General features: G+C 40.4%; 1 protein-coding gene across 4 annotated transcripts in view; it reads left to right on the top strand.

Annotated features, from left to right (window-relative positions):
• The window catches only part of PPP6R3 (protein phosphatase 6, regulatory subunit 3), a 183,351-nt gene that overhangs the window by 80,456 nt on the left and 75,869 nt on the right, over positions 1 to 27,026 (top strand). For 2 of the 4 annotated variants that reach the window (XM_012665606.1, XM_012665608.1), the window contains exons 2-6: positions 9,411 to 9,643; positions 15,120 to 15,306; positions 18,430 to 18,567; positions 20,711 to 20,776; positions 22,796 to 22,908. In XM_012665606.1, the coding sequence (XP_012521060.1) occupies positions 9,417 to 9,643; positions 15,120 to 15,306; positions 18,430 to 18,567; positions 20,711 to 20,776; positions 22,796 to 22,908 (731 nt within the window). In that variant the 5' untranslated portion in view covers positions 9,411 to 9,416. Of the gene's footprint in view, positions 1 to 3,230; positions 3,340 to 9,410; positions 9,644 to 15,119; positions 15,307 to 18,429; positions 18,568 to 20,710; positions 20,777 to 22,795; positions 22,909 to 27,026 lie in introns of those variants that run through there. The other 2 variants (XM_012665607.1, XM_012665609.1) reach the window with 2 other exon arrangements.

The raw sequence follows: 27,026 nt of genomic DNA, 5'->3' as shown, positions 1-27,026 counted from the left end.
CTGTTCGTGCAGACTTGTGTGTTTGTCTTAGCATGATGGACAGTGCCTGCGACGGCCCACCTCAGTGGTCTTAACTGTCATCACTCCTTTCCCTGTCCCACATTTAAGTCTAATTCAAACACTTGACAATACCCAGAACAGGTTCGTCTTCTTTCTTCTCTTCACTTTTGTAGGAATACAAACTCTGCAGCATGTGTTCTTGCCACAGCTTCAGTGTCATCTCCTCTGTCGTGCTTCCCTGTCTACTTCTGTTCAGAATTAATTGTTTTTATATGTTATTGATCTCTACCGTAGATACTTTAATGTATGTTTCTCTCAGTTAAAACTCGCTGGTTCTGTACTTGCGTCTGCAACAAGCATGTACTGTGTGTTCATGTACAGCCCTTGGATATCTGGCCTTATGTTGCTGGCTTAATCCTACTGCCTTCCCAAAGGCTCTCCCTTTTTGTCATCAGTACCTTTGCTGTGGCTTGAGTTTCCTGAAGCTACTGGGTCTTCCTGTCCTCTGTGCTTTCATGCAGGTGTCTCCTGGACTGGAGTACATTTTGCTTCTCCATCAGCTACTAAATCCTACCTATCTTTTGAGGCCTAGCTTAGGGTTCATGTATAATGAAATCTTTTCTGGTCAGGCTGTCCTCCCTTGAGATCCCTTTCTATGGAACAGTTGGAATTTTTATGCCTTTCTTTCTCTGTTTGTGTTTTCTTTGTTCTCAATTTTATTGTGTTTTTCAAGGCACTAGGGACCTTCTGTCGTTACTCCTATATTCCTTAGTGCAATGTGTATTAATGTTTTAAAAGTACCACCTGTTGATTAATATAGCACATATTAAATGGACCTGATTAATTTATTTACTACTCTCAAGGAAAAGCTGAAATATCAAAGAAGTTACAAATAAAAACTAGAAAAGATTCTGGAACACCCGAGTAGTAGAAAGTTGACTACTTTTGACACCTTTGGAAGAAGCAGTTGCAGAGCAAATACAATGAAACTGGCTCCAAGTTTGTATTGCCCTCTTCTCTGAAGAAATATATTGTCTCTACTAGGCAGTGTGATATTTGATTTAATTAGGTGGAGTGTGCCTTTATGAAATTGAGGCCTTAAGAATGGAGAAGTAGCTACTGGGTGAACTTTCTAGTTCTGTGGTCTTTTTCCTTAATGCTTAGTGAGAACTGCATTCAGAGGCCTGTGGTTTTTACTGCTTCATGTTCCTTGTTTCTGCTGCTGCTTGTGAAAATTACATTTCCCTAGGCATTGAGCTTTGCTGATAGAAAGAGTTTATCATTAACTCACAACACTGAGAGGTAACCTCCCATTGGAGTGACTCTGCATTGTCCTATTTATAGATGCTTTCCTCCCTGTCCCCTTCTTAGTGGCACACAGCTTTCATCATGCCTGTAAGTAACCACCAAACCCTTCTTGAGCCCAACAATTCCACATTTGGAACTCATCAGGCACTGCTCAACTGAGGTCCTTGTGTGTCCCTGCATATGTGCATCCGAGCCTAGGAAGAAGTCCTGAGACTCCATGTGTCTGGACACTGCATGAGTAGATGAACCAGTAAGAACAGCCTTGCAGCAGCTTGGTTTGTTAAATACATCCTATTCCCAACCTGCTTGTAAGTTCAGCCAGAGGTTTGGTGTAAATGTGTCTGCTGCTTGAGGAAAAAACAAGTTGTTTTGGGTCTTAAGGGAGGATGCAAAGACTCGTCGGTTTTCTCCAGGATGAGTGGGGATGTGCTTCTGGGTTTCTTTTCACATTAATCAAATATCATTGTTCCCCAACATTTTTGAGTGGCATAGGCATTTTTCTTCCTATGCCACTTCCTCTTAAAATATTTTCGAAATAGCTTATAAAATGAAATAAATTCTCAGACATGCACCTGTTTTTTGGTTTGACTAGTTAAATCTAACCTGTGATGACCCATGTGTGGTCCTCCTGATTCACGATCTAGCCCTCTCCATTATTTCAAGATGAAGAATTTGGAAACTTCCTTATTATTGCTATAAATATTTCTGGATATTAGAGACTAAAAAACAGTTCTAGTTTTCTTGTGATCCACTTTTCTGAGTTAAAGACTGCCCAAGTTGTTGTATTTTAAGAATATGCATGATTTCTCCTGCATATTTATATCTTAAAAGACAGGAAAAACATGGCCCATAACCTCTTTCCACCCACTCCACATTGGCCCGTGTGCGAAAAATGTTAATGATTGACTGTGGCTGTGGAGGGAGGTTGAGGAGCTATTTTAGTACTGAGAGAGAGACTTTGAATGATAGTCGTAGTAATGTTATAATTAGAGCTGGGCTGTTTGGTACAGCAGCCACTGGCCACGTGTGACTCCTGAGCACTTAAACTGTGGCTAGTCCAAATTGAGAGGTACTGTAAGCATGAAATACTCAATGGATTTTGAAGACTTACTTAGTACCAAAAGAAATAATAATGTATCCCTATGGAATATATTGAGTTAAATACACTGTTAAATTTTATTCCACCAGTTGCTTCTCTCTTTTACTTTTTTAATGTGGCTATTAGAAAATTCAAGCTTGTGTGTGGCTCACATGGTATTTCTATTAGACAGGTCTACCTGGTTGATAGGTGGAGCTAGTGTAGTTCTGATAGTTTTAATAGCAGGGAGAGAAGGAGCTTCCTGCAGGGGTGGGGAACTTGCATCCTCAGGATCCTTGAGTGCAGACTTTTGACTGAATCCAAATTTTACGGAACAATAAAGTTTTCTTTTAAAAAAGTTTGGATTTTGTTGAGGGTCTGCACTTAGGGATCTGGAGGGCCACATGTGGCCTTGAGACCGCACGTTCCCCATCCCTGCGTGCTGAAGGAAAACCTGGGGTGTATAGGAATGTGAACTTGAGTAGTGTGTGCTTGCATGCCTTTGTGTAAGATCATGTAAAAATTGTATTTCAAAGATTCCCTCATAGTATGTTTTAAAGAAATAATATTAAAAGTTGATAACACGTTTGGTTGTCTTAAAGTCTTTCCTATGTTTTGCCTTGGGCAGAAGCTGCTGCTTCTCTTATTTTTGTACTGTTTGTGTTCCATATGTTTAGGTAACGGCAACTATTTAAACTAGAAATATTTTATGTGTGTTTATTGCAAGACTGGCATATGATATCAAATATTTATTTCAGATTTGCCATCTTAAGGATTCCAGTGGGAGCAGCTTTAAAATGGTATAGAAAACTGGTTTCATGGATGTGTGACCCGTACAGTCTTCACAGGGCTCGGAAACACTTTAATGCTCTGCTGTTGCTCTCTTGAAATTCATCATCATCATCTTTGAATCCTTGAACGTTTTGCCCTGGGCGCAGCCAATCCTGGTAAAGGTATTCCACAGTTGATAGTATGTAGACTGGGGGCTTTGCAGAGTACAGTTTTTCCTACTTGGATAGGAAGTTGCTGAATTTAAACAGAGTGAGTTCATATCAATAGAAGATTTTGGATTTGAAATTCATTTAAGTTCTTGCCATTCCCACAGTTTACTGCTTGTTTGTGGATAGGATCACCAGTAGTTTCTCTCTTCAGAGTTCTAGTAGTTTATCTTATAGCATGTGTCATTTTTTCTGGGCTTCTATTGGAGAGTAATATAGTATGTTATGTTCTGCCTCTGTTGTGCTGAAAGAAAACCCATTAATACCAACTTGTCCAGAGGGAGTTTCTGAAATAAATAACGCATTCACATGTTTGCACTAGTAGGCTTTTCCTGTTTCTCATGGCTATATAATTATTTTGAATATACTTATTGCAATTTGTGAAGACAATAAGATGATCCTCTGTTGTTCCTTTATGAATTACAAATGGTCAGCTGTGGTTTAAAATCAGGACATCAGCAGCATCTGGGAACTTGTTAGAGAAGCAGAATCTCAGGTCTGAGCCCTGCTTTACTGAACTGGGATCTGAGACTGTGTTTCACCAAGACTCCTAGGTGATTCCTATGCCCGTGAAAGTTTGGGAAGCACTGCTTTAAAGCTCACCAGTTACATTGTTGGTCATGTTTATTGCACAGTAGCTTCTATTTGCTGAGTGCCCTGTATGTTCTACCTGCTGCACTGGGTGTTTCTTACTGATTCCCCACAACCAGTCTGTTTGGCAAGGATGCTGAGGCTGGCTTAGAGAGATGAAGTAGTTTTCCCGAGGTCTCAGAGCTAGACAGTAGTGGAGCTGGCATTGGAATCCATTTCTGTTAAGATGCTTAACATCCCTAAAAAGGTTTCGGGGGCATTGTTTATTTGATGAGGTCGAGTGAACATAAATCATAATTGGACCTCTATTAAATATACTAAGATTCTACTAGCAGTTCCTTGGTAAATTCTATGGATGGAGTAGTGTTCTTGTCATACCTCTTGCAAACAGTATAACTATCATACCAGTTCCTGTTTCAGAGACAGGATAGTACCTTTTCTTTCAGAGACTGCCACTGCTTGACTGCTTTGAAATAATGTTACCATACCCCACATTTCACTCCAGGGGAGGCTTTGGTACTATGAAGGTATTTTAATAATTTTAGAGGGTGTTTAATTAAAGTGGTTGTTCTTCGATGAGTAGACTTATTCAACAAATGGGTCCTTTGATCCTATTTTGTACGTATAAGATGGCAGTTTTCACTTGTCTTCAGTTACAGGGAAAGTAGAGAACAGAGGTTGTCTTCTGGCATCAAGTAACAGGTGACTCTGCGGTGACCTCCCTTAATCTTTAGTCCTTTTCGAGAAAACACCATTTTGAAACTACTTAATCATTCAACATATAAAACAACTCTAGGATTTTGAAGAAAGTTGGAAGGTAGTTTGGTTTTACCAAGTTCTTTGTCTCATTGATTGGTTTAGTGGAAGAAATTGTATTTCCTCTTAGCCTAAGTCCTATTTAAGTAGTTACATGCCACATATATATGACAGTGGTCCCTTTAAGACCATGGAGCTAAAAATTTCCTATCACCTTATGACTGACTTGCATGATTAGTTTTTGGAGGGTTTTTAAGGGTGATTTTGCTACTTTAGCTTAACTACATCTTGATGGTAGCACAGTGCATTACCTTTTCTATGTTTAGATACACAAATGCTTACTTACCATTGTGTTATCGTTGCCTACAGTGTTCAGTATGGTAACTAACATGCTGGACAGGTCTGTAGCCCAGGAGCGATAGGCCATGCCCTATAGTCTAGGTGTGTAGTGTGCTGTACCTTCTAGGTTTATGTGAGTACACTCTATGGTGTTTGCACAGTGATGAAATCGCTTAACGACTCATTTCTCAGAATGTATTCCGCTTCTTAAGTGATGCAAGACTGTGTAGTTGAGGTTGTGAATTTTAAAGTATATTTGTGTTTACTAAAAACAAGTCGTTGAAGTTTAGACTCTTCAGGTTTTCTGAGTATTAATTGTTTTTCCTAGTAGTTAATATTTTTAAAAGGCCTCCCTTTTACCTCAGGGTCCTGGGCAGTTGAACTTTGTAACCGTTATTTCATACCTAGCTTCTTTCTACTTCAGAGAGCACAAATAGAAGGGAGGGCCACTGATTTACCAGGGCCATTTGTTTCCAGTCAGCTTGCTGTTTGGCTAAAAGATAAGATATGTAATTTTTGCCTAAGGAGTCTGATGTTCTTGTATTTTGGTTTCGAGTTTATAGTATACCTAATACAAGAAAAATTCACCATGGAAATGTATATTTCAAAGTGTTATTTGAAAAATGCTATTCTAATTCAGCATAGTGGAGAGCAAATGGAATTAGTCATTTTACAACAGATAGTTACTAAAGACTTCCTATTCTCGTGTTTCAAATAAGTATAGTAAAATACAAAGTCACGGGCTGGGGGATTAGAGGACCTGGTTCGTCAGGTAGGCCACACTGCCGGAAGGCACAGGCCATGTGCACAGCGGCTTTCGTTGTGACAGCTTGGCCAGACACTCAGATCAGCAGGCAGCTTTCTTCCTTGTGGTGATCTGGGGATCAACGCACCTTCCATTTTTTGGTTCTACCATCCCTTAGGGCCGTATGGTCATCAGCATCCAGCCAGATGGAGGGGACAGAGCATGGAGGTTTTATGGTTCATGGCACACTGGGGAAAACTGTCATGTGGCTATCCCTACCTAGTGAGTGCCCCAGGAAGGGGGGAATGGGAATAGCCAGCTGTCTGCACTATGCCAGGGCAGGGTGGAAGGGCAGAAAGACAGCAGACAGCAAAAAGCAAAATGAGTGTTAGTGGAACCTTTATTTCCTCTGAAGCAAGGGACACCACACTTTTCTGTAAAGGAATAGATAGTAAATATTTTAGCCTTTGCAGGACAAGATGGTCTCTGTCGCATCACCCCCTCGCCCCCCAAAACAACACTTCAAAAATGTCAAAACCATCGTCAGCTGGTAAGCTGTGGGCTGGATTGGATCTGTTTGCTCCGGTTCTTTATCATAATTATCAGTCTTTTTAATAAATCCAGTATTTAATGAGCTTCCTTTGTAAGGTTAAGATTTTGGAAGTTGGTTTTTACTTGAAGTGGGAAAATTGTATCTTGATTCATAATTCAGAAGTTTGACTTTATCTAGTTTGTAGGCATTTATAAGTTTCTCACTTGATTGATGAATGTATATCCTGTTTATAATAAGCTAAGAATAAAGTGCTTGATATCAGATTTGCTTTTTTGTGATTTATTTCTTAGTATTTTTCTTAGTATTTTTCATTATACTTTGCCTTTATATATGGAATTACAAAGAATAGAGACTTGCTACTTTAAAAGAGATTTGATTTTTAAAAAAGGCTTCAGACTAAATTTTTAACTATGTCCCGTTTTCTGACCATAAGTGGAGAAAATATTAGATTATCAGGAATTTGACTTATATACTAAGTACGTACTTACAAATCTGGTAGTGTTGGAGGGTTGTCATGGGAAGGGGTTTGAATATGCATGGTGGCTTTTTCAGTCCATTACTTTGCTGAAGTATTTAAAATAAGTTAATGAACTATTTTGTTGATCTGTAAATATAGAAAGGTCAAAATTTCTGTGATCGACTTTAAAGACAAGGTGGACTGATATGAATGATTAGTTTTTGGGTGGTTCTTTAAGGTGATTTGGCTACTTCAGCTAACCTACAGCCATCAAGCTTGTTTATATCCTTAAAGGAACAGTGCAAGTTAATATGTGCTTGGAGGCTAAACGAGCCTGTGACTTGTGTGCTCCTGTTACAGAGGCACTATGCTGAATGTTGCTATTTTAGTCACCATAAGCTTCAATACTAAGTTTGGGGAAGAGTGGTTCAAATACACTTCTTAAAAAAGAATTAGTGATTTAAAAAAACTTGCAGATAAATGATCCATGTTCCTCCAAGGTTAGCATTGTACGCGGCACTGACATTGTTACTTGTGCCCTGTGCCCTCCAACAAGGGACGACTTCTCTCCTTTGTAGGAATGGAAAGCAACTTTTTCCCCTTTCCTTTATTGGAGTTATCTTTTGATATCCTTTTATCTTTTTCTCTGCTTATCAATTTTATTAGTATAAAGTGGCATAATATGGTTGTTTTGTTTGCCATTAACCACAAATCTGTAAACCAGAAAAAAAAAAACCAAAACTTATGTCTAAGGTTTATCTCCCCTGACATTTTCCTGAAAGTTCTTTCGCTGTCACTTGAATGTCATCTTTGCCCGTATTCCCTTAATCATTGTATTAATATTGGAAGTTGGTTTCTCTTGTTTCCTTCGCCAGCAAATGCATTTTGCCCCCCAGATAGCCTCTACAGGACACCCCTCCCCACTTCTCATCTGGAGCAGAGAGGTCACCTGCTAGCCTAAGGGGTGGGTGGTTGCTGTCAGTGCTGAGAGTTGTGCCTCTTTATCATAGTCTGTGATGTCGTCTATTCATAATTATCAGTCTGATCATTAAGAGGAAAGTGACAGCTGTGCCTCATACAGGGGCCGATGCTTTGTGACTTCGTGTCATTCCACGGAGCTTTGTTGGACGTCAGTCCTCCACATCACTTCTTGTGTAAGGGGTGAGTCTTGGCGAGGTGAATCATCACCGTGGCTGTTCATTTCTAGGTCCTGCTGTTACTAATTGTTGTGAGAATATTGCCATATTTCCTTTAATGCATTTAGAGATTTTAAAAAACAGATACAATTTTTATAATACCCTTCTTATTTCTTAATTTTGTTATCTAAAAGGTATTCCCTAAGGGGCTTTTTTCAGCTTCCTTGAAACTCTGCCTATATTTTAAATACTATGATCATATACTTAATAAACATGTTCAGTGGTCCACAACCCATCATATGAAGTCAGTTTGCCTTTAGATCCTTGAGTAACTTGCCATGGTGCACAATTTGTTTTTCTTCTTTTATTCTTGCAATGATCAGTGAGACTAGCAGTGTAAATAAATTTTGCCCTCTGTGATCTCATTTTTAAAAAATTATGTTGAGGCACATGTTCATAGGGGCATCAAATCACGGTGTTTTCTTGCCTGATCTCCTAATATGGGTGGGTTTAACAAAATACATGTTTCTAAAAATGTACGCTATTCATAAGTTACAACCATTTGCAGCTGCCTTCCTTTTACTTAGGCTCTTTTAAATAACATGTATGTTAATGTGCTTTTTTGATGATAATAATAACAGAACATTTTACTAGGTGGGGAGTGAAGGCTTTAGATTACATAGTGAACCCTCTGTTTTGTGTTTCCATTTGTAACAAGTAAGTACCTCTTTAGCTCTAACTGGAGGAAACAAACTTTGTGTTTGAATTATTGAGGAAGAATGGGCGTGAAGTTGAGGACAATCACTCCACGGCATTGTGGAGTGATTGTTTTAAGTTAGATTGTCCAGTTTTTCCTAGTAAAGTGAGGAGAATTGGTTTCTAATTCCTCAAGAATTCCAGTTTCTTAGTTTCTTGATTAAGAATGGCACAGATTTTACCAATTTATTACTTAAGACTTTTGATTGTGAAAGTGCTGTCAGTGGCTAAAAGTGCTGCTTAATAGTGATTATTTAATTCTTTAGTATTCTGAAGAGTTCTAGATACTTAAGCCCTATCACTTGTCATTTGTTGCTGAAGATATTTGTTCTGTGTGATAATGTATCCTTCATCCTTAAGAAAAAGGTAACTTTCCCCTCTCCCAGCATTACATTTTTAACTAAATATGGCTGAATTACTTTTGCAGGTTAAAATCGTCCCGAGTTTTAGTTTTGAGCATTTTCAAGTCAAATTTTTTTTTTATCAATATTATAAATATTTTCTTTTCTGAGAAGGAAAAAATCTTGCCAGTGTTACTCATTAAAAAGTATTTTGTAGGTTCAATATGAAACTTACTTAACTTGTGTAAGCCAGGTTGGCAATTTATACTGTAAAACTGAACTGAAATTTGAATTATGAAAAATTAATATGTGAAGTTGAAATTTTATGAAATACTCTCTGCATTTTGTTTAGACCAGCATGTTTTGGAAATTTGATCTTCACTCATCATCCCACATAGACACACTTCTAGAAAGAGAAGATGTAACACTGAAGGAGTTAATGGATGAGGAAGATGTTTTACAGGAATGTAAAGCTCAGAACCGCAAACTTATAGAATTTCTGTTAAAAGCAGAATGTCTCGAAGATTTAGTCTCATTCATTATAGAAGAACCACCTCAAGACATGGATGAAAAGATCAGATACAAGTAAGAAAATTCAATCTTCTCTTTAGGGTGGGACAAAAGTGAAGTGGGGGTAGAATGTTATAGTTCTGATTGTCCAAGAATTCTCTAGTACTACTGTCCCCATTTACAGAAGGTTGAGGTGGTCAGCGGAGCACATAATCCATTTTAGAACTAAGTCTGGTAAACCATGGGCGTTTTAAAGTGAGTGTTCTGAATTCCATTCAGAAGGTTTTGTGGAAGGGCAATATGCTTTATAAACAGGGACGACAAGTTTCTTGAAGTAATAAGATGATTCAAGAAAGTATTTTCTTTACTTCACACATAGGAAGATGGAGATTATATGTACCACCCAAGATCAAATAGCAGGTGTAAGTCAGAGTTTGAGTTATGAAGAGCATTGGTAACACAATAAAGTCTGACATGTTGTTAATTGAAAATGAGGGTATTAGTGAATAGCATAGCTAAATGTAGGCAGGTAACACCGTGGATAACTACAGTGGATTTATCTACCCGTCACCAGTTTAATCTCTGCACAAACAGAATGACAACATAGAGAGGGCCCTTTATTACCATCACTATGACACTTTTTGTACAACCCCTGGAAACTCTTTGTGAGTGCTCCATAGGTGTGTAAAGCATTGAGGTTTCAGTTAATTATTATTCATATCCAAGTCTATTAAAATATTCCCCCCCCTCAGTAGAGCAACTTCAGGAACAAAAATTAATTGATGATACAATTAAACAACTTAATGGGATAATTATGGCTTTTAGTATTGCCTCCTTTGCCCTTTCTCTGCCAGTCGGGCCTTCTTCTCAGACATCTCATTTCTTCTTGGGGAGAAACATGCTATCAGGGAAATAATACTTGTTAATGCTTTCAAGCTGCTGGTAGCTTGGATCTTTAAGAATGCCATATTCTCTGCCAGACATTAAGATTGACACTTAGCATTCAGTGAAACCTTCATTCAGAGATTCGTGCCTTAAAAAAGGAGAAGAAAAGAAATCTGGTAGCAGAAATACTAGTGTGCTCCCAACCCCAAAAGATAGACATTTTGCTACTTTTGGAATTCCCTCCACGGTAAAGCTAGCACTGTGAACCGGGTGGGTGGTGCTTAACTTGGGGCTGATCCTTGTTGGAGGGGGTGTGGTGTGGGTCAGAGAGCTCAGGCGTAGCCCTCCCATCCTTCCAAGCTCTGAGAACTTGGGCAGGTGGTTCACCCTTCTTGGGTCTGTTTCTTCTTACACTGAATGAAGTTGAGATACATATATATATCTTTATTTTTATATAAAAATATGTAAAATATAAAAAATATATTTTTTAAAGAAACAAGGTCTTACTCTGTTACCCAGGCTGGAGGGCATGAACATAGCTCTGTAGCCTTGAACTTATGGCCTTAGGCAGTCCTCCTGCCTTGGCCACCCAAGTAGCTAGGACTATAGGTGCAAGCCAAAGCATAATTTTTTAACTGAGGAAGAGTAAGCATGCCTTATATGAAGTACATACTTTACCAGAAAGAAGTGGTGGTTCCTCCTCCCCATTATAACACAGCTTGGCAGTTGTATTATATTGCTTTGCCAGCATTTTGCCTTGGAGGTTGCAAGGGCAGATCTGCCTCCCCTGGGCACATAGCCTTCTGCATGGCACCATCATGAAGGAGCACAACTTGAGTTGGATGGAACAATACTCTGCCATGCATCCAACCTAAGCAGACCCAGACCCTAAGCAGACCCACTAGCTGTATGTAATGTACCTTGGATAACATAAACATCTAGATTAGCACAGAGGGGTTTCAGATGGGATCTGAAAGTGTTTCAGGATTATGGTCGACTATAGTCATTTAAGGAAGTTTAGGATTTTATGGTTTGGGGATGATGCAATGATTGCTGTATTGGGGTAAACCAGACTAAAAAGCACGCTCACAGTTTGTCCTCACTTAAGTCCTCTGGAGAAAAACAAAGCAAGATAAGACAGGACTGCTGAAAGTGGTAGAGTGGGAGGAGGAAGCTCAGGGAAGGCTACATTAGGAAGGTGTCATTTGGTCAGAGCTGTTCAGGAGATGAGGGCGATTGCTATGTGGGCATGTGGAAAGGAATGTCTAAGCAGAGGGAACAGCAAGTACAGAAGCCCTAAAAGTGCACATGTGCTTGGTGTACCCCAAGAACAGCTGGGCAGCCAGGGAAGGGGCAGCATTGTGAATGGGGGAGAATTGGAGGAGGAAGGGTGTCAGGAGCTCTGGAAACAGACCACGCAAGGCCTAGTAGGCTCAGTCAGGACTTTGGCTTTACTTGAGATGGGAAGCCGTCAGAGGGTTTTGAGCTGTGTGTGCAGTGGCCTGACTTTGTTCTCCAGTATTGCTCTGCCTGCTCTGTGGGTGTGGACCATAGGAGGATAGGGGTGGAAGTGGGGAGGTCAGTTAGGAGGCTACAGTGCTCAACAGAGAAAGACAAGATCTCAGTGGACCTGACTGGTGAGAAGTGGTCAGATTCCGGAGGTACTAGATGAAGTTAGACCTGAAGGGGTTTTCTCACAGGTGTGGAGTGGGAGAGAAAAAGTCAAGAATGACGATAAGGGTTTTGGCTTGAGCAGCTGAGAGGATAGGGTGGCTTTATGGCACGGATGATAGATTTCAGAGGCAAAGGTTAGGATTTGGTTTTGGGCTTACCATGTTTGAGATGCCTGGCATGAAGTGGTGATGAGGAGTAGCAGCAGGTGGCTAGAGGACATGAAAAGCCACGAGGCTGAGCTCTGACGGAGGTGAAAGAAAGCTTCAGAGATGGGAGGTGGAGAGCGTGAGCTTTGGCTGGCCCACAGTTCCACAGAGAGCCCGAGGAACAGCTAGACACAAGAGGCGAACCTGGAGGAACTGCTGCCTGAAAGCCAAGGGAAGACGGGCTTCTGGAAGGAGAGGGGTACAGTGGGTTAAGGGCTGCTGCTCACAAGAAACCACTGAATTTGCGGTGTGGAGACCCTGGGCCCCATCGGTGCAGGTTCTTTGGAGTGACTGAGGTGAAAGCCTGCTGGGAATACCTTTGAAGAGGGGGTCGGAGACAATTCTTTCACGTAATTCCCTGTAACAGGTGCAGAGAGAGGAAGTGGTAGCTACAGGGAGTCACAGGAGAGGTGTGAGGTTTCGTTTTTGTCCTCAGTGGAAGAAATGATGGTCTGTTGATACGCTGGTGAGAATGATGTGGTCCAGGGGAGGTGATGCCAGCCTGAGGGAGCAGGCCATCTAGGGGTGTGCCGTGCAGCAGTGCGCAGGAGGGAACGCCTTCGAGCGGACACGTGAAGGGTGGTCTCAGGAGCAAGGACGACTCCCATGGGATTGGGGAGGAAGGGCCCAGTGGCTGGTGGTGCAGGAGGGCTGAGTTCTCTTCTGGTTGCCTCTGTGTTCTCAGTACAAAGGAAGGGAAGTTGGAACACAGGATAGGGGAGGAGGGGTCTTGCTGAGGTTGAAATGGAGGACATCTTTGGATGCTTCAGAAGTTTGTTGAATATTAAGGAGGGAGGGAAAGAGAGTAGCCCCAGACTGTCTAGAACCAGAACTCTGAGCTTTTTGTGTAATGCCCAGGCCCCATTATTCATGCTTCTTGAGTTAAATCATACTTCCAAGTCACTTACAGAAAGTGAAAAATTGAAAAGTTGCCTGTGCCCGGCTCTGAACTTTTTGTGTCAGAATTTGGAGAATACACTCATGCATTTGATTCACAGCCAGAATTGAGTCTGCTGCCTTTTGCTAATTCTTTATTTGTCAGTAGTTTTCAAATTGGGACAGTTGGGGGATAGTGTCCTTCCAACACCCCACAGCAGCTATGGAAATAAAATACATCTGTCATTTATTAAACGCTTATTTACTTTATACTAGGCCCTCTTTCCAGCCTTTTGTATTATCCTCCTCCACAAGCTAAGGACTCTTATCTTGATATTATCAACTTGGAAACTGAGGCCCAGAGAGGTTAAGTAACTTTCCCAAGGTTATATAGGTTGTAAGTGGTGGAGGCAGGATTTTAACCTAGGTAGTGTGACTCCAGTAGCTGCGCTTGTAACCACTGCATCATCCTGCCCCTGGGATAATGCTTACTGTATAGGGGTTTATATTATGGCATCTTTGAGGCTGTGTGTTACATAAAGTGAGGGAGACTTTGAGCTGTACACCTAAGACTGCTGTTTGACCTACTTGCCCACGTACCTGCCAGGTCTATTTTCTTTCTTTTCCATCATCTTCCTATAAAGGTTCATTCTGGGACATTCTTGTACTGTTCAGTCTTCTGACCTCACACTAGACCCTCTCAGCGGCTAAGGCTTTCTGGTATGTTGCCGTGTCTCTTTGAGCCAGGGGTATTGCAACAGCCAGATCGCTTGCCTTGGATGCCTCCAGGTGTGTCTTACACGTTGTAGCCCAGTCTTCACCTTTTGTCATGCAGCTGCTTTTGGCTGTTTTGTCACCTCCCTGTCCTGATCGGCATTTGATTGCCACTCCTGATGACTAGTTGGAGCTCCGGGTCCTGGCCGCCCAACAGGGAGGAATATAAGAGCAGAGAAGTGAACTGTGGGCCATATAAGAGTGTCATCTGGGTGGGCTTGGTGTCTCCATTGTTGCTATTGAAAACAGACAAGAAAGAGATCGTGGTAAAAGAAGTGAGTGGAGAAAATGGATCTACTGCCTGTTTTTCAGAGAGAGAGTAGTCTGGTTGTCAGAGGCAAGCATGCCTTAGGGAGTGCAGGTATTTCTAAAGCTGTGGATACATCCAGAGCAGATGTCATGTTGCTTTTGGTGGGCCTGTATCCTACAGGAGGGAGACCATGGTGAAGACTGACCATGACTTTGTGTCTCTATTAATCTACAGAAGACACTGGACAGCTGATGTGGAAAGCACATTTTTTTGTATATAGCTTCCCACCCGGGTAACCCAGGCTGATGTCCTGTTCTCCTCTTCAATAAATGAGGATATTTATTCTTAAGATGTCATGTAGACTGAACACTTGATAAACCCCACAAACACCTTTATAGTACCATTTACAACCCATCTGAAAATAAAGGCCAGTCCAGGAACCTACAGCGTGCCTTAAGTAATTACAGTGCTGTGTGCATTTCCTGGAAACCAGTGTCCCCTGCAGTTGTCTTGCAAGCTGTGCTGCTTTCCATGTCTGAGTAGGCTGCTGATGGCTGTGGCCTGATGGCTTATTCCTCCAGTGGCTTCCCTCACTGAGGAGGCCACACCCACAGCGTAGCCTCATTGGCTCCCTCCACCTAGGTATGCTGTAGTTTCTTTGGGGAAAATGTGTTCTTAAAGCTTGGTTTAAAAACAATTGTTTAGACAAAGTAGAAAATTCATTTTAATCTAGAGATTGGATACAATGGATTGAAATGATTTTCTAGTTCCCAGTAGATGATTTTGTTGTTTTCACAAAATTTTAGGAAGCTTTTCTGATTTGTGTTTTACTTTATTTGATTAAACTGTTAATACAGATGATGATGTAAGTATCCTGTTCTTCTAGGTATCCAAATATATCTTGTGAGTTGCTCACTTCTGATGTCTCCCAGATGAATGATAGACTGGGAGAAGATGAATCCTTGCTAATGAAATTGTATAGCTTCCTCCTAAACGATTCCCCTTTGAACCCACTACTTGCCAGTTTCTTCAGCAAGGTGCTAAGTATTCTTATCAGCAGAAAACCAGAACAGGTAAATATTGTTTTCCGAAAGGTAAGTATTAGGGCTGATCATCCCCCTGAGATGATCCCCCAGTAGTGGTGTTGCCTTAGTGTTTGCCTTAATTCAGGTTCTACAAGAGAGTATATTTTAAACCATAAACATCTAAGTGCTGACTTATACTGATACAATAATTAGTATTTCTAACATGGCATATTCTTTTCTAAGTTCCTCAAATCCCACTTAATTTGTTGGCATACTTTTTTGTTGGCATATTTATTGATTTCCTCTTTTGACAAGTAGTTAGAAGCATGAGAATATTGGGCATTCATTTGTGCAGATAGGACTGTGGCACATAACTAAGCAGTTGAACATGTGACAGAGTCTTAGTGACTCTTTGGATACCAAACAACTGCTTTGTTTTGTCCCCCCCCATGATAATTACAAATGAATGTTAAACCAAAAGCCTTTTCCACAAATGTAATTGATGATTGGTTTGTACAAATGGTGATTCTATTCAAAACTTAAATGTCCAGCTTGAGACATCTGGGTGCATAAATCGTTGTTTACATTGATAGCTCTGCTGTTCCTATCTAGTAGTGCTTGACAAAAATTCATACCTTACTGTTACAGCATCCTCCTCCTTTTTTTTTTTCCTCCTTTCTTTTATTCTTAATGTAGATGTACTTGGGAAATTAATTCTCTACTGGATCAGTATCACCTGAGAATTTGTTAGAAATGCAAGTTCTTGAGTCCCCCCGCGGACCTACTGAATCAGAAACTCTGGGGGCGGGGCCCAGTAATCTGTGTTTTTAGCAAGCTTTCCAACTGATGCATGCTAAAATTTGAGAACCATTGCTCTATGGGATATTGGTGTGGAAAAGGATCTACTTATGAGAAGATTATAGTCCTTTTATGGAATTGGACACCCAAGGAACAACTAGAGCCTCAGGTGCTCAAATACAAACTTATAACAGACTTGCCAGAATTGCAGCAAGCAAGGGTGTGATGATGTGAGGTGAAAGTGGCCAAACCAGTCAGGCCTGGCATCCTTCATGGTGGAAAACAGGCTCTGGCTGACCCATTCTTGCTATCAGCACTCATGAAAGGACTGGAGCTATTTTGGGCCCAGTATGTTCTGTTCTGTGCCAAAGCAAAGTGGATACATGTTTTATTTTAGAAAGAAATGTCATTCTTTCATGCTCTTAATTGAGTAGGATAACCTTCTTGAGTGTGTTGGAAATAAGATTCTTTTCTCTTAGGTAATATCCCCAAAATCATGATTATTCTAATGCAGATTGTCTCTTTTTTCTGGTTTCTGCTTAGAAATAAAAGTGCTGCTAGCTATTTTAGGAGAGTGCAAGCCATTGCATCACCCTTCTCAGGGATGGTTGTAGTCATTATCTAGATGTTAGGCTTCATCGCGCCTTTTGTCCTCACTTCTGTGCTGTTGGAACCCAAATTTGTGAGCCGTGATTTTCTGTGTACATATGATAGAGTGAGAATACACTTAAAACTTTCTGGGGCTCTGACCTCAGATTGTATTGGACCTCAAAGTCAGACGTACTATCTGCGTAGAGATGATGGCACGTGCCAGTTAAACACTGAGACAAGAGCCCCATTGGCCTGGTGCTTGTTATATTAATACTTCTCCATTCAGGACTGAGTGACAGCAAGAGGATTCAACAGCCCTTGCTCTTTTAGCTACAGGTAAAGGTCAAACCTGGCCTCTCTCTGCTTTGAGAATTGTGCATGTAAATAAAGGTTTTCTGTTACGTGATATTATTAGGATATGTGCAACCACAAATGATAACAAAAATTCAGACAAGTCCAGTTGTAGGGCATCTTCTGTGTTTAGCACCTCAGCAGTGTCATCCATGGAATGGGTCCTTGCTGTCCTTGCTGCACTGTTCACAGCACGAGCTGGGGTTTGTGCCTTTGGGCTACAGTTCCAGTGTTTCTGCCACTGAATTGTGGAATGTTTTGGTCACAAGTGACTTCCTCCTCTCTCCTTTACTATCCTTTAAAAATCTATTATGGAGACTCAATTGTGATTAGATTATGTGTCTTATCTCGAGGGCTTATATTGTAATGTTTAACCTCATTGTCTAGAGAAGCAGTGTGTGATGGTTAATCTTGTATTTATACTTAATTGTAAGAAGTATATTTGAGTTCTTATCTCTGGCTGGCGGACTTAATTCATGTGGAATAATTGAAGTATTGTGGCTTTTGTGCCATACAAATCCACATTTAAATCGTAGGGCAGCCACTTTTTAGCTCTGGAAGATACTTAGCCTATCTGAGCCTTGGTTTCCTTATCTATAACCTTGAGTTATTCAGTCCCCACCTCCTGGGGTTTTGGAGAAACTTCAGTGAGATCCTCCTACAGCAGCTGCCACACTGGCCACTCCTGGGACTCCTGGAGGGTCTTGGACTAGATAACACATGCACACAGAAAGCAGAAGGCACCCAGGGCTGTACAGGACAGAGTAGTCCCCCTCTTCTTCCAGTACAGAAGAGACCCAGTGACAGAGTCCTGATTTCTGTTACTATTTTCATATTCCCTCAGTGTAGCTATCAGCCTCCTCTTCTACCAGCCATCCGTCTGGTGTTAATCTAATCAGGTGAATTGCTGAAATCGAATTCAAAGGTGGTGTTTGTATAGCCAGGTGAGTTAGTTACTTTGACTGAAGTAGAATTCTTTGTTTTGAATGTTATTTTCACTCTTACTTGCTAGAGTATAATTAGGATTTTTGAATATTGTGCACTTTAGTGCAAAATCTAATGGACTTGCTTTATGTCCGTAAACTGTAAAATGGTATATTCTCTTGCTATTTATAGGCGCTTTAAAATTTTGATCCCCATTCTTAGAGAATTAATAATGAAAGTAAATAGAAATAAAGATTCATTATGTTGTATTTGTATTAGGGGACAGATGCTAATTTGGGAGTTTTTTCCCTAAGGGGTTTTTGAATATTTTAACTATGAGCCAGGCTCTCCAATTTGACATCTCATTGCTAATTCAGCCTTTGCCATTCTTCACCTTAAAGTAGTGGTGGGATTCCGGAGGGGAGGGGTGGGTCAGGATTTAAAACATTATAAAGTTTATAATTCCCAAGTTACATGTATCTCAGTTTTTGATTTGTTCTCCTCTAGATTGTGGATTTCTTAAAGAAGAAACGTGATTTTGTAGACCTTATTATAAAGCATATAGGAACTTCAGCTATCATGGATTTGTTGCTCAGGCTCCTGACATGTATTGAGCCTCCACAGCCCAGGCAAGATGTGCTGAATGTGAGTAGAATTCTGATCTGTTGCTGACTGGCGTTGGGGTGCTGGCCTGCGAGCCCACCAGGCTGCTCTGAGCTGGGAAGGGTTCCACGGGGTTAGGATTGGTAGCAGAGGATGGTCTGCAAGGCAGGGAGGCGGGTGGAGAAGAAAGATTGTTTCAAGATAGGAAGAGATTCCGATTTTACAGGAGTAGGATTTCAGATGGGCACATCCCTAGGTGTGTGGGATGTTTCGTTGTGAGAGGTTTTTCCCGCTTTGCTGATTTGTTTTTAGTGGATATGGTGAGGCAGAATGTGTTGAGGATTTGTCTTAAAGCTGGGTCTGGTAGTAAGAGCAGAAACGAGAGGGCTAGGGCCTCTAAATCTCACCTGAATATGCTATGACACTTCTTTTCTGAAAGGACGGCCACACTCTGCAGGGCTATCTTTGAAAGTCAGGATGGAGAGGTATCTATATTTCTAGGGATTCAGGCTTCAGAAGTAACTCTCTTATATGGGCATCTGGGAGCATGGGATAAGGAGGAGAATGGAGTTTACTTTGAAAAGGAAATAGTTTAAAATTTAGATAAATGGTGATTTTTAGGATGTGTCTCTCTTGAATAGATAGCTGTCTCAGATGGAATTTGGGTGGGAAGAGAGGAGGGTGTAAGTAACCTGAAAATAAGGTTTCTCCTGGACTCTCGTCTGTGCTTTGTCTTCTTGTTTTCTGTCTTTTCTCTCCTTTTCTTTCTCTTCTCTGCCTTCTAGAACCATTCCTCAATCCATTCCATCTTTAATACTCACTTCTGGAACCTTAGAACTGACTCATTTCTTTGGAAATGAGTTTTGCTAAAAATGCTAATTTTAATTAAAGAGCTAAAGGACCATAAGAAAAAACAGGAGAGCCTGTGAGAAGGAAGGTCTGTCAGGTGGTGCCAAGGGCAGGGCAGGGCATGTTCCACTGAGGTGGGCAGGTGTGCTGGGAGGGCATTTGTGTGACGGGGTCAGGGCTGGTGGATTTGTCAAGATGACCCAGGCACCAACAGTCATTGTGACTAAACCAGCTGCGAGTGTACCTAGAAGCTGTACTGGAACTTGCCTGTGGTTAGGGGCCTTAAATTGGGATGCCCAGTTCCTTTTAGGTGTGCCTTGGTGGACGTGAGTCTTCTCAAAAGAGCTTGAGGATTCTGGGTAAGACTGTTGAGGACCAGGTCACCTTTATATTTAGATTATTATGAGGGAATGGTTTGCTGGAATGAGTTTATTCATTTGGTCACTTCTGGGTTGAATTTTAGGGCATGTATGTTTCCAAAGGAATAAATGTGTTTCTGGAGTGAAATAGTGATAGGTGGATAATAAAGGCATAGGTTGGGGGAAGGTTAGTTAGAAACTCCAAAATGTCTTACTTTTGAGGGGCCACATGGGGGAATTAGTCCAGGAATGGGCTTGGAATGCAGGTGCGTGTGAATAGACAGTAGATAGTAGGAGTCAAGGACAGATTAGTTCACTGCCCAGGAACTAATCAGCCAGCTGATTTTTTGTTCTCATTTTAATCCCCTTTATATTTTCATTCACTGCAGCATTTCATACATAGGTTAAAAAGAGATTGCCATAGTCGTGATAATAGCTCTTTGCCAACATATGACAGGGCAGATAAACACCCGCCCCCATGTTTCCTGCAGTGAGTTTGGTTTTGTAATCTAAAAGTCCCTTTTTGTTCATCCTGTGTTTTTTCTTAACCCAGAGGCTTGCTACTAAATACTGCTCTTCTCAGTCTTTCTGAAGCTCAGAACAAACATGCTTCTATAGAAATGATACAAATTCCATCTTTCTTAATCCCTACACTCCCCTTCTTACCAACCAGAGTACAAACCTGTTTAGTGCTGAATGTCTGGGAGTTACCCCATAGCTGAGGAGCTGATGTATAGCATTTTAGTTTGTGGGTGTTGTAATTTGGGGACTTGTTGGTACTGTTGGCCACTGTTAAAATAATATATTCACTGGCATTTTCCTTGGGGGACTTTTAATTTTCTGTAGTGTTCAAAGTCCAGAGAAACCTGTAACATTCTACTTAAAATGTGATGGATATTTCCAAGTATGTTAATCTTCATTGGGGCTTGAACAAGAGCCACTCATTGCTATGATTACTTCTACAATGTGTTTTACAGTGGTTAAATGAGGAGAAAATTATCCAGAGGCTTGTGGAAATAGTTCATCCATCGCAAGAAGAAGATGTAAGTTCTCTTGTGTGATTTGTCAACTTGATTGAAAAAAAAGCTTTATTTGGGCACAGAGCATACTTGTATTAGATGTGAAGATGATCAGAGAAGACAGAACAGCAATAATTTGTTATTCTTGAAGTTATCAGTTTTCTAAACAATATTACATTCTGCTGATACCCAGAAAATTTCCATAAATGTGCAAAAACAGGCCCTGTTCTAACACCACCTCCTTTGCAGATTGAGCTGTGTGCTGAGAGGACGCCTGCCGGGACCAGTGGGTGTGTGTCTCTCTAAGGAGATCTAAAAGGTCACTACCTTAAGTATCAGGCCAAGCCATGTGAAATTGCCAGTAGTCAATCATTTTTACCTACAGACGTGACAGTTCCATATGGTTCAACCTAATATCTACAAAGGAATTGGTTTAAGGGCAGTTCAGAGTGTGTTGAGGGGTCTGGGGGGACCTCCTTGTATTCCTCCAGGTTGCAGGTTAGATGGAGGAGTGAGCAGCACAAAGGAAGAGGCATGGAGCCAGAAGGGAAATTTTCTGTGTCGGTAGATCTAACCCCTTTTACTCTGGTCCCTTAAAAAACTTTTGGTACCTGAACTTTATTAAAGGGGCTGTCACTTCTACCTCATCCCTCCTTAGAACAGCACAGTGTGTACTCTCTTGCAATATTTGTTACTGTTGCCAGAGTTGACATGTCCAGTGTATACATGGATTGGGTGCTAGGGAGTACTGGAGTGTGAGAACCCCTGCTTAGAAGGAGCCCCCAGTCTAGTCGGTAAGTCCTCCTGTGGGTATGGAAACACATTTCCCACCTGGTAAAAGCGTGGCTAGGGCAGGCTGTGGAGCCATGACAGGAGCATGGCTGGCCCCCTTTACAGGGAGTAATTTCCATGAATGAAGCTTACTCCTCACTATGTTCATGTTCTTAAGCAGAAGAATTTGATTGTTCAGTGGATAGGAATGGATTGCTCTATAGGACCTGTCCGAAGGGCCCAGGAGACATTGATAAAAGAGAAGTCCAATTCTGCAGCAAGTTTTTTGAGAAGCAGAAAGCATTGTGGACATCAGCACCATCTCTACTTGAGTTAGAAGAAAGTTAATTTTGCCTTTTGGACAGTCCTGTTAATACTTCTGTTTTGTATTAAGTGATAGATTACATGTTAAAATTATACTGACCAGTTTATATTTGTTAGGGAATTATTAGGCCCCTGACTAATCAGTGGGCTTGGATATCCTAGTGCGTGTTGCCATCTCAGCTGGAATATGGTGGTTCTACCTGTATTGGGAGAACAGTGTTGAGTCTTTCAATCATGCTTAGTTTTACGTGCCACAGAATATAATGTATTTGGGCTCTGTGATGTTAGAGCTTTCCTGTAAGGTAAATACAGTATGTACTGAGAGAAGGTGTAATATTTCTTACCCATTGGTATCTTCCAGAAAGCTGTATTTGCTTTTTATTTTATTTTTTTAAGCCACAGAAGTATGTGCATCTTTCTGTGCTGATGAAAGTATATTTTGGGGATATTGGTTGAGTATCCCTTATCCGAAATGCTTGGAACCAAAAATATTTTGGATTTCACCTTTTTCTGAATTTTGGAATACCTCTTACATTTGCATTAATATTGCTGAGCATCTGAATTGAAAAATCCAAAATGCCCTAATGAGCATTTCCTTTGAGTGTCATGTTTCAGATTTTGGTGCATTTTGGATTTCAGAATTTTGTATTTGGGACACTCAACCTGTATATTTTTTTTCCAAGTATTCAATGGTAGAAATTTTTCCTTGTCAGAATTTTGATCATGTCCCCCTACACATAGTAATCTGAACTGTGCGATATTATAAAGCTCGTTAGCTTGACAGAATAAAATACTCATGATGTTATTTCTTTTAGACTTGACTTTTTGCTCACTGAAGCTTGTGGCCAATATGAATTTGTTATTTCTTAAGCAATTTTCCCCTCCATTTTTATTATAAATTTGCCTTCTAATGTATTTTATAGTTAAAATTGTACTTTTTCCCTTTAGCGACATTCAAATGCATCACAGTCACTTTGTGAGATTGTTCGCCTGAGCAGAGACCAGATGTTACAAATTCAGAACAGTACAGAACCAGATCCCCTGCTTGCCACTCTAGAAAAGTATGTTTCAAACTCTGTTCTTGTTCCTTTTTTATATTGATGCTGTTTGGTGTGTTACCATCGTGAGTGATTGGTAAGTGCTCTTTATGTGGGATTCATATCCCTGGAAAATAACTTTGGGTGGGTGAGAAGGTAGGAAAACCTCCTTGTCTCAGTGGAGATTGGCAGGGTGAGAAGATAAATGAATGGCATTTATAACTAGAATTCTGTAGAGCCATCATAAGATGTGGTGGTCACATCATAACTGTAGACACTGCTTCCAAGGGTCTTTCTATGAGGAATAGTCTTGTGTACATACTAATCTGACCCGTGTTAGTAACCAGTTTTTATCAGAAGGTCTTCTTAGGCTTTACTGTATCTTTTCAGTTGATTGGGGGCAACCTGAACAATCATTTCATGTTTAGGTAGAAGACAGGTTGGGGACAGGGTGCTATTTTTTCTAGATTCACACACATTTTCAGAAAGAATGTCTACTGTCAACATGGGCATGCATTTGATCTGCATTCAAACAGCTGAAAGTTATTTTAATAGAGAAAAATCAGGTATTTCCCTACTTGGAATAAATAATTGGAAAGAGTACATTCAGCTAGCATTGTTAAGTACTAATGGCAATCTTGCTTCAGTTTACTGCTGTTGTTTTGTTTTAATGATTTTGTCAGTCCTTTTTTAGTCCTTGTATATTTTGAGGCTCTTTTGCATCTTTTGACTTAACTACCTGTAAGGCCCTTTTATTAAAATAAAACACTATGTGTATTATTTCCTTGGCAAGTATGAGACAGGCAAAGAATAATTTAGAGACAAGTTAGCTTGTTTTAAACTTCGTCTTCTGAGAAGTGAAGTTCTGTTTTCTCAGTATGTATTGTAGAATAGGAAGGAGTTGATGAGTTCTCTAAAGTAGCAAAACTACAAGAAATTACTGGCTTTTGAGTAAAATAGCATTTTGCCTGCCCCATTTTAGTAATTCTTGGCATCATGTCACATGAACGAGACATCTGACATTCAGATACTAATTGTAGTATTAATTAGGTTGAACCTTGTTAAAATTGCCATTTGAGTAGGTTAAAAATGTTGAATATCAGTGGTTTCATATGGCTCTCTATAGTGCTTTCCATTAGAAATATAATAAAAGCCAGTGTAATTTTAAATGTTTTTATACAAAGTCTTAGAAATCCAGCATGTGTCTACACTAGTACATGTCAAATAAGATGAGTTAAATTTTGAGTGCTTGGTAGCCCCATGTAGTGAATGGCTTCCCATATTAGACAGTGCAGGATCAGCCTGAATGTCAGACTGCTCAGTAGTGACCTCGGAGCTCTTTAGTGGCATTACACCCCTCCACACAACTTTATTTAGACCAAATGTGTGACCTCATCATCAGAGCCTGTGTGTGCGCCAGCTTCCCCACCCCCACAAATAGAGGGTCTCACTCTGTCACCCAAGCTGGAGTGCAGTGGCATGGTCAGAGCTCACTGCAGCCTAGAACTCCTGGGCTCATAGGATCTTCTTGCCTCAGCCTCTTGAGTAGCTAGGACTACAGGCATGTACCACCACATCTGGTTAGATTTTTCAAATTTTTTTGTATATGTGGGATCTTGAACTCCTGGCTTAAAGCAATCTTCCTGCCTTGACCTCCCAAAATGGTGGAATTACAGGCTTGAGCTGCCACACCCAGCCTGTATTTTTTTTTTTTTTTTTTTTGGGGGGTAGGGTCTCATCTGTTGCCTGGGCTAGAGTGCAGTGGCATCACCGTAGCTCACTGCAACCTCATACTCATGGGCTCAAGTGATTCTCCTGCCTCAGTGTTCGAAGTAGCTAGAACTACAGGTACATGCCACCGCACCTGGCTAATTTTTCAAATTTTTTGTAGACATGGGGTCTCATTATGTTGCTCAGGCTGGTCTCGAACTCCTGGCTTCAAGCGATCCTCCCGCCTTGGCTTCCCAAAGTGCTGGGATTACAGGCGTGAGCCACCACACCCAGCCCAGCTGTGTCTTTAGTTAGTTCTGAACTGGGCAACTAATTTCTGGAATGAAGGTAGGTGTATGCTCAGAATGTACATCGTTAAATACTAGTTGGAGTAAATTTCTTCAAATCCATGGATCTGATGAGTCAGTGGCCCTGTGATGTCACCAAATAAAATCTTTACTGCACTTAGTAGCAGGGAAGCTTAATCTGTTATGGTGCTTCTCGCAGTCTTTTTGAGAATGAGAACCAACTCCTACTGATATCTGATATGCTCCCACATTGTGACAGTTCTTTCAGTGTCTGTTGATTGAGAAAATACCCAATGACAAAAGGATTCTGTGAGTTTAGTAAACTTGTATTAATCATAATAACATCTGTATATATATGATAAATATGTGCTAATATATCTATACATTTGACAAATTATGGTTATTATATAACAATATTATTAAGCTGATATACTGGCAATACATAATATATAAATAACTTACCTAATTATATTATAATACCAAACAACCCATAGGTTGGGTATTACTGTATATGGAAACAGCAAATGTATAAATATAAGTGTAGGTTAGTACTTAAGGAAAACTTTGAAATAAGCTAAGGTTAAAGAAGATGGTAAAAAGTGGTACCAAGAAATTGCTAAGAAAGTGGACTAAATTGTTAGATAGTATTAGATAGTATTTATCTTGGGAAGCAGTGTTGGCATAAGTTGAATGCATTTCATTTAGTGGCTCTTGAAAATTTTTAAGTACAAAGACCTTAGAACAATTTGGATTTAATCCTCTTTGAGCCAATTAGTTTTATAGAAGTGAGTCTTTCCTTTGGCTGCCCATATTTTAAAAAAATAAAGGTGAGTCATTGTCTCAAAGGCGTGGATAGAGAACGTGGCTGGCTTCATAAAACAACTCATATCTTGAATTTTACTGGTGCTTATCCAAAAACTCCTGGTTTTTTAAATGTGAAGGTGAATATATTTTCTCTCACATGTAAATAAATACGTTTTTATTTAAAGACTGTGAAGGCATTCTTTTTATCCTGTTTGATAAGCTCCAGTCATTTGGTTTATTATTTCCTTCTGTGTTTGGTGACATTTCTGTGTGTAAATAAGAATCAGAATATGGCACACCTACTGTGGTGTTGTTGCATCTTGACCATCAAGTTTTTGCTGGTTATTATGTTGTTCTTGTCCATTAGTAGAATTCTTTCATGGATGCAGTAGACTTCCAGTTGGATGTAGCCATGAAATGGCTAGGTCCTCTATTGGCCATTCCCTTGAGGCATCTGTATTTATGAAAGTGTGCTGTTACTCTCTGATAAGTAAGAGTACCATGAGTAAGCGAGGAGAATATGGACATTTACAGTTGGATGTTGTGTTGGTACCCCTCCACCTGGGTGAAGATGCTATTTGAAGAATGTACATATTTACTGTAAAAGGCAGTCTGTTTTCCAGAGCTCAGTTCCAAATGTTTAGTCTGTAGACTGTGTGTGTTAAGTGACTTTTACAGTACTCTTGGCTAGAGGTCTCACAAGCAATTTAGTGCTGGTCTGGGAGTACTTGAAAACTTCTTCCTGCAAGGGGACCCTCTAAAGTTAGGTAGATACCAGTTTTATTTGCTTTGCCCAAATAGAAAGAGATTCTCTCCTACTTGGTGCCCTAGCTTGGCAGCAGGTGGCCAAGGAAGTGGTGTTCACACTGATCACAGCTGTACTTTGGAGTGACTGGCGTCTTTGCCAGGCGAGCAACCAGGAACAACCCAGCTACGTGTCGTGTTGTAAGGGAGATTCCATTTCTTAACTCACATGGATATGGAAAGTTACTGAGATCCTAAGAAACTGAGATTTTCCTTGAGAAGGTCCATATAAATTTAATTAACAGATTACCCTTGTGTTTTATATTAGTTGTGATCTTGGATATGTTGTATGAGAGAAGTGTAATGGGAAGAGAATGCTTTTTGGGCAATAATTCAGTCAAATCCATTTCATTGCTACCATGTTATTTTGATTTATTGAATTTTAATTGTAAAGTAAAATGTACCAATTGATGTTCTCTTATTCCTGTTTTAGATCTTTGTTAATTACACATTCATGCCTTTGTAGGAAAACATTTATAGGTTCTAATTAGCCTTTTTGAAAGTTTTCCCTCCTTT

The sequence above is a fragment of the Propithecus coquereli genome, unplaced genomic scaffold (assembly GCF_000956105.1).
Source record: "Propithecus coquereli isolate 6110/MARCELLA unplaced genomic scaffold, Pcoq_1.0 Scaffold120, whole genome shotgun sequence".
Taxonomy (NCBI): Eukaryota; Metazoa; Chordata; class Mammalia; order Primates; family Indriidae; genus Propithecus; species Propithecus coquereli.
The sequence above is the reverse complement of the archived record's forward strand: the minus strand, read 5'-3'. Positions and strand labels throughout refer to the sequence as shown.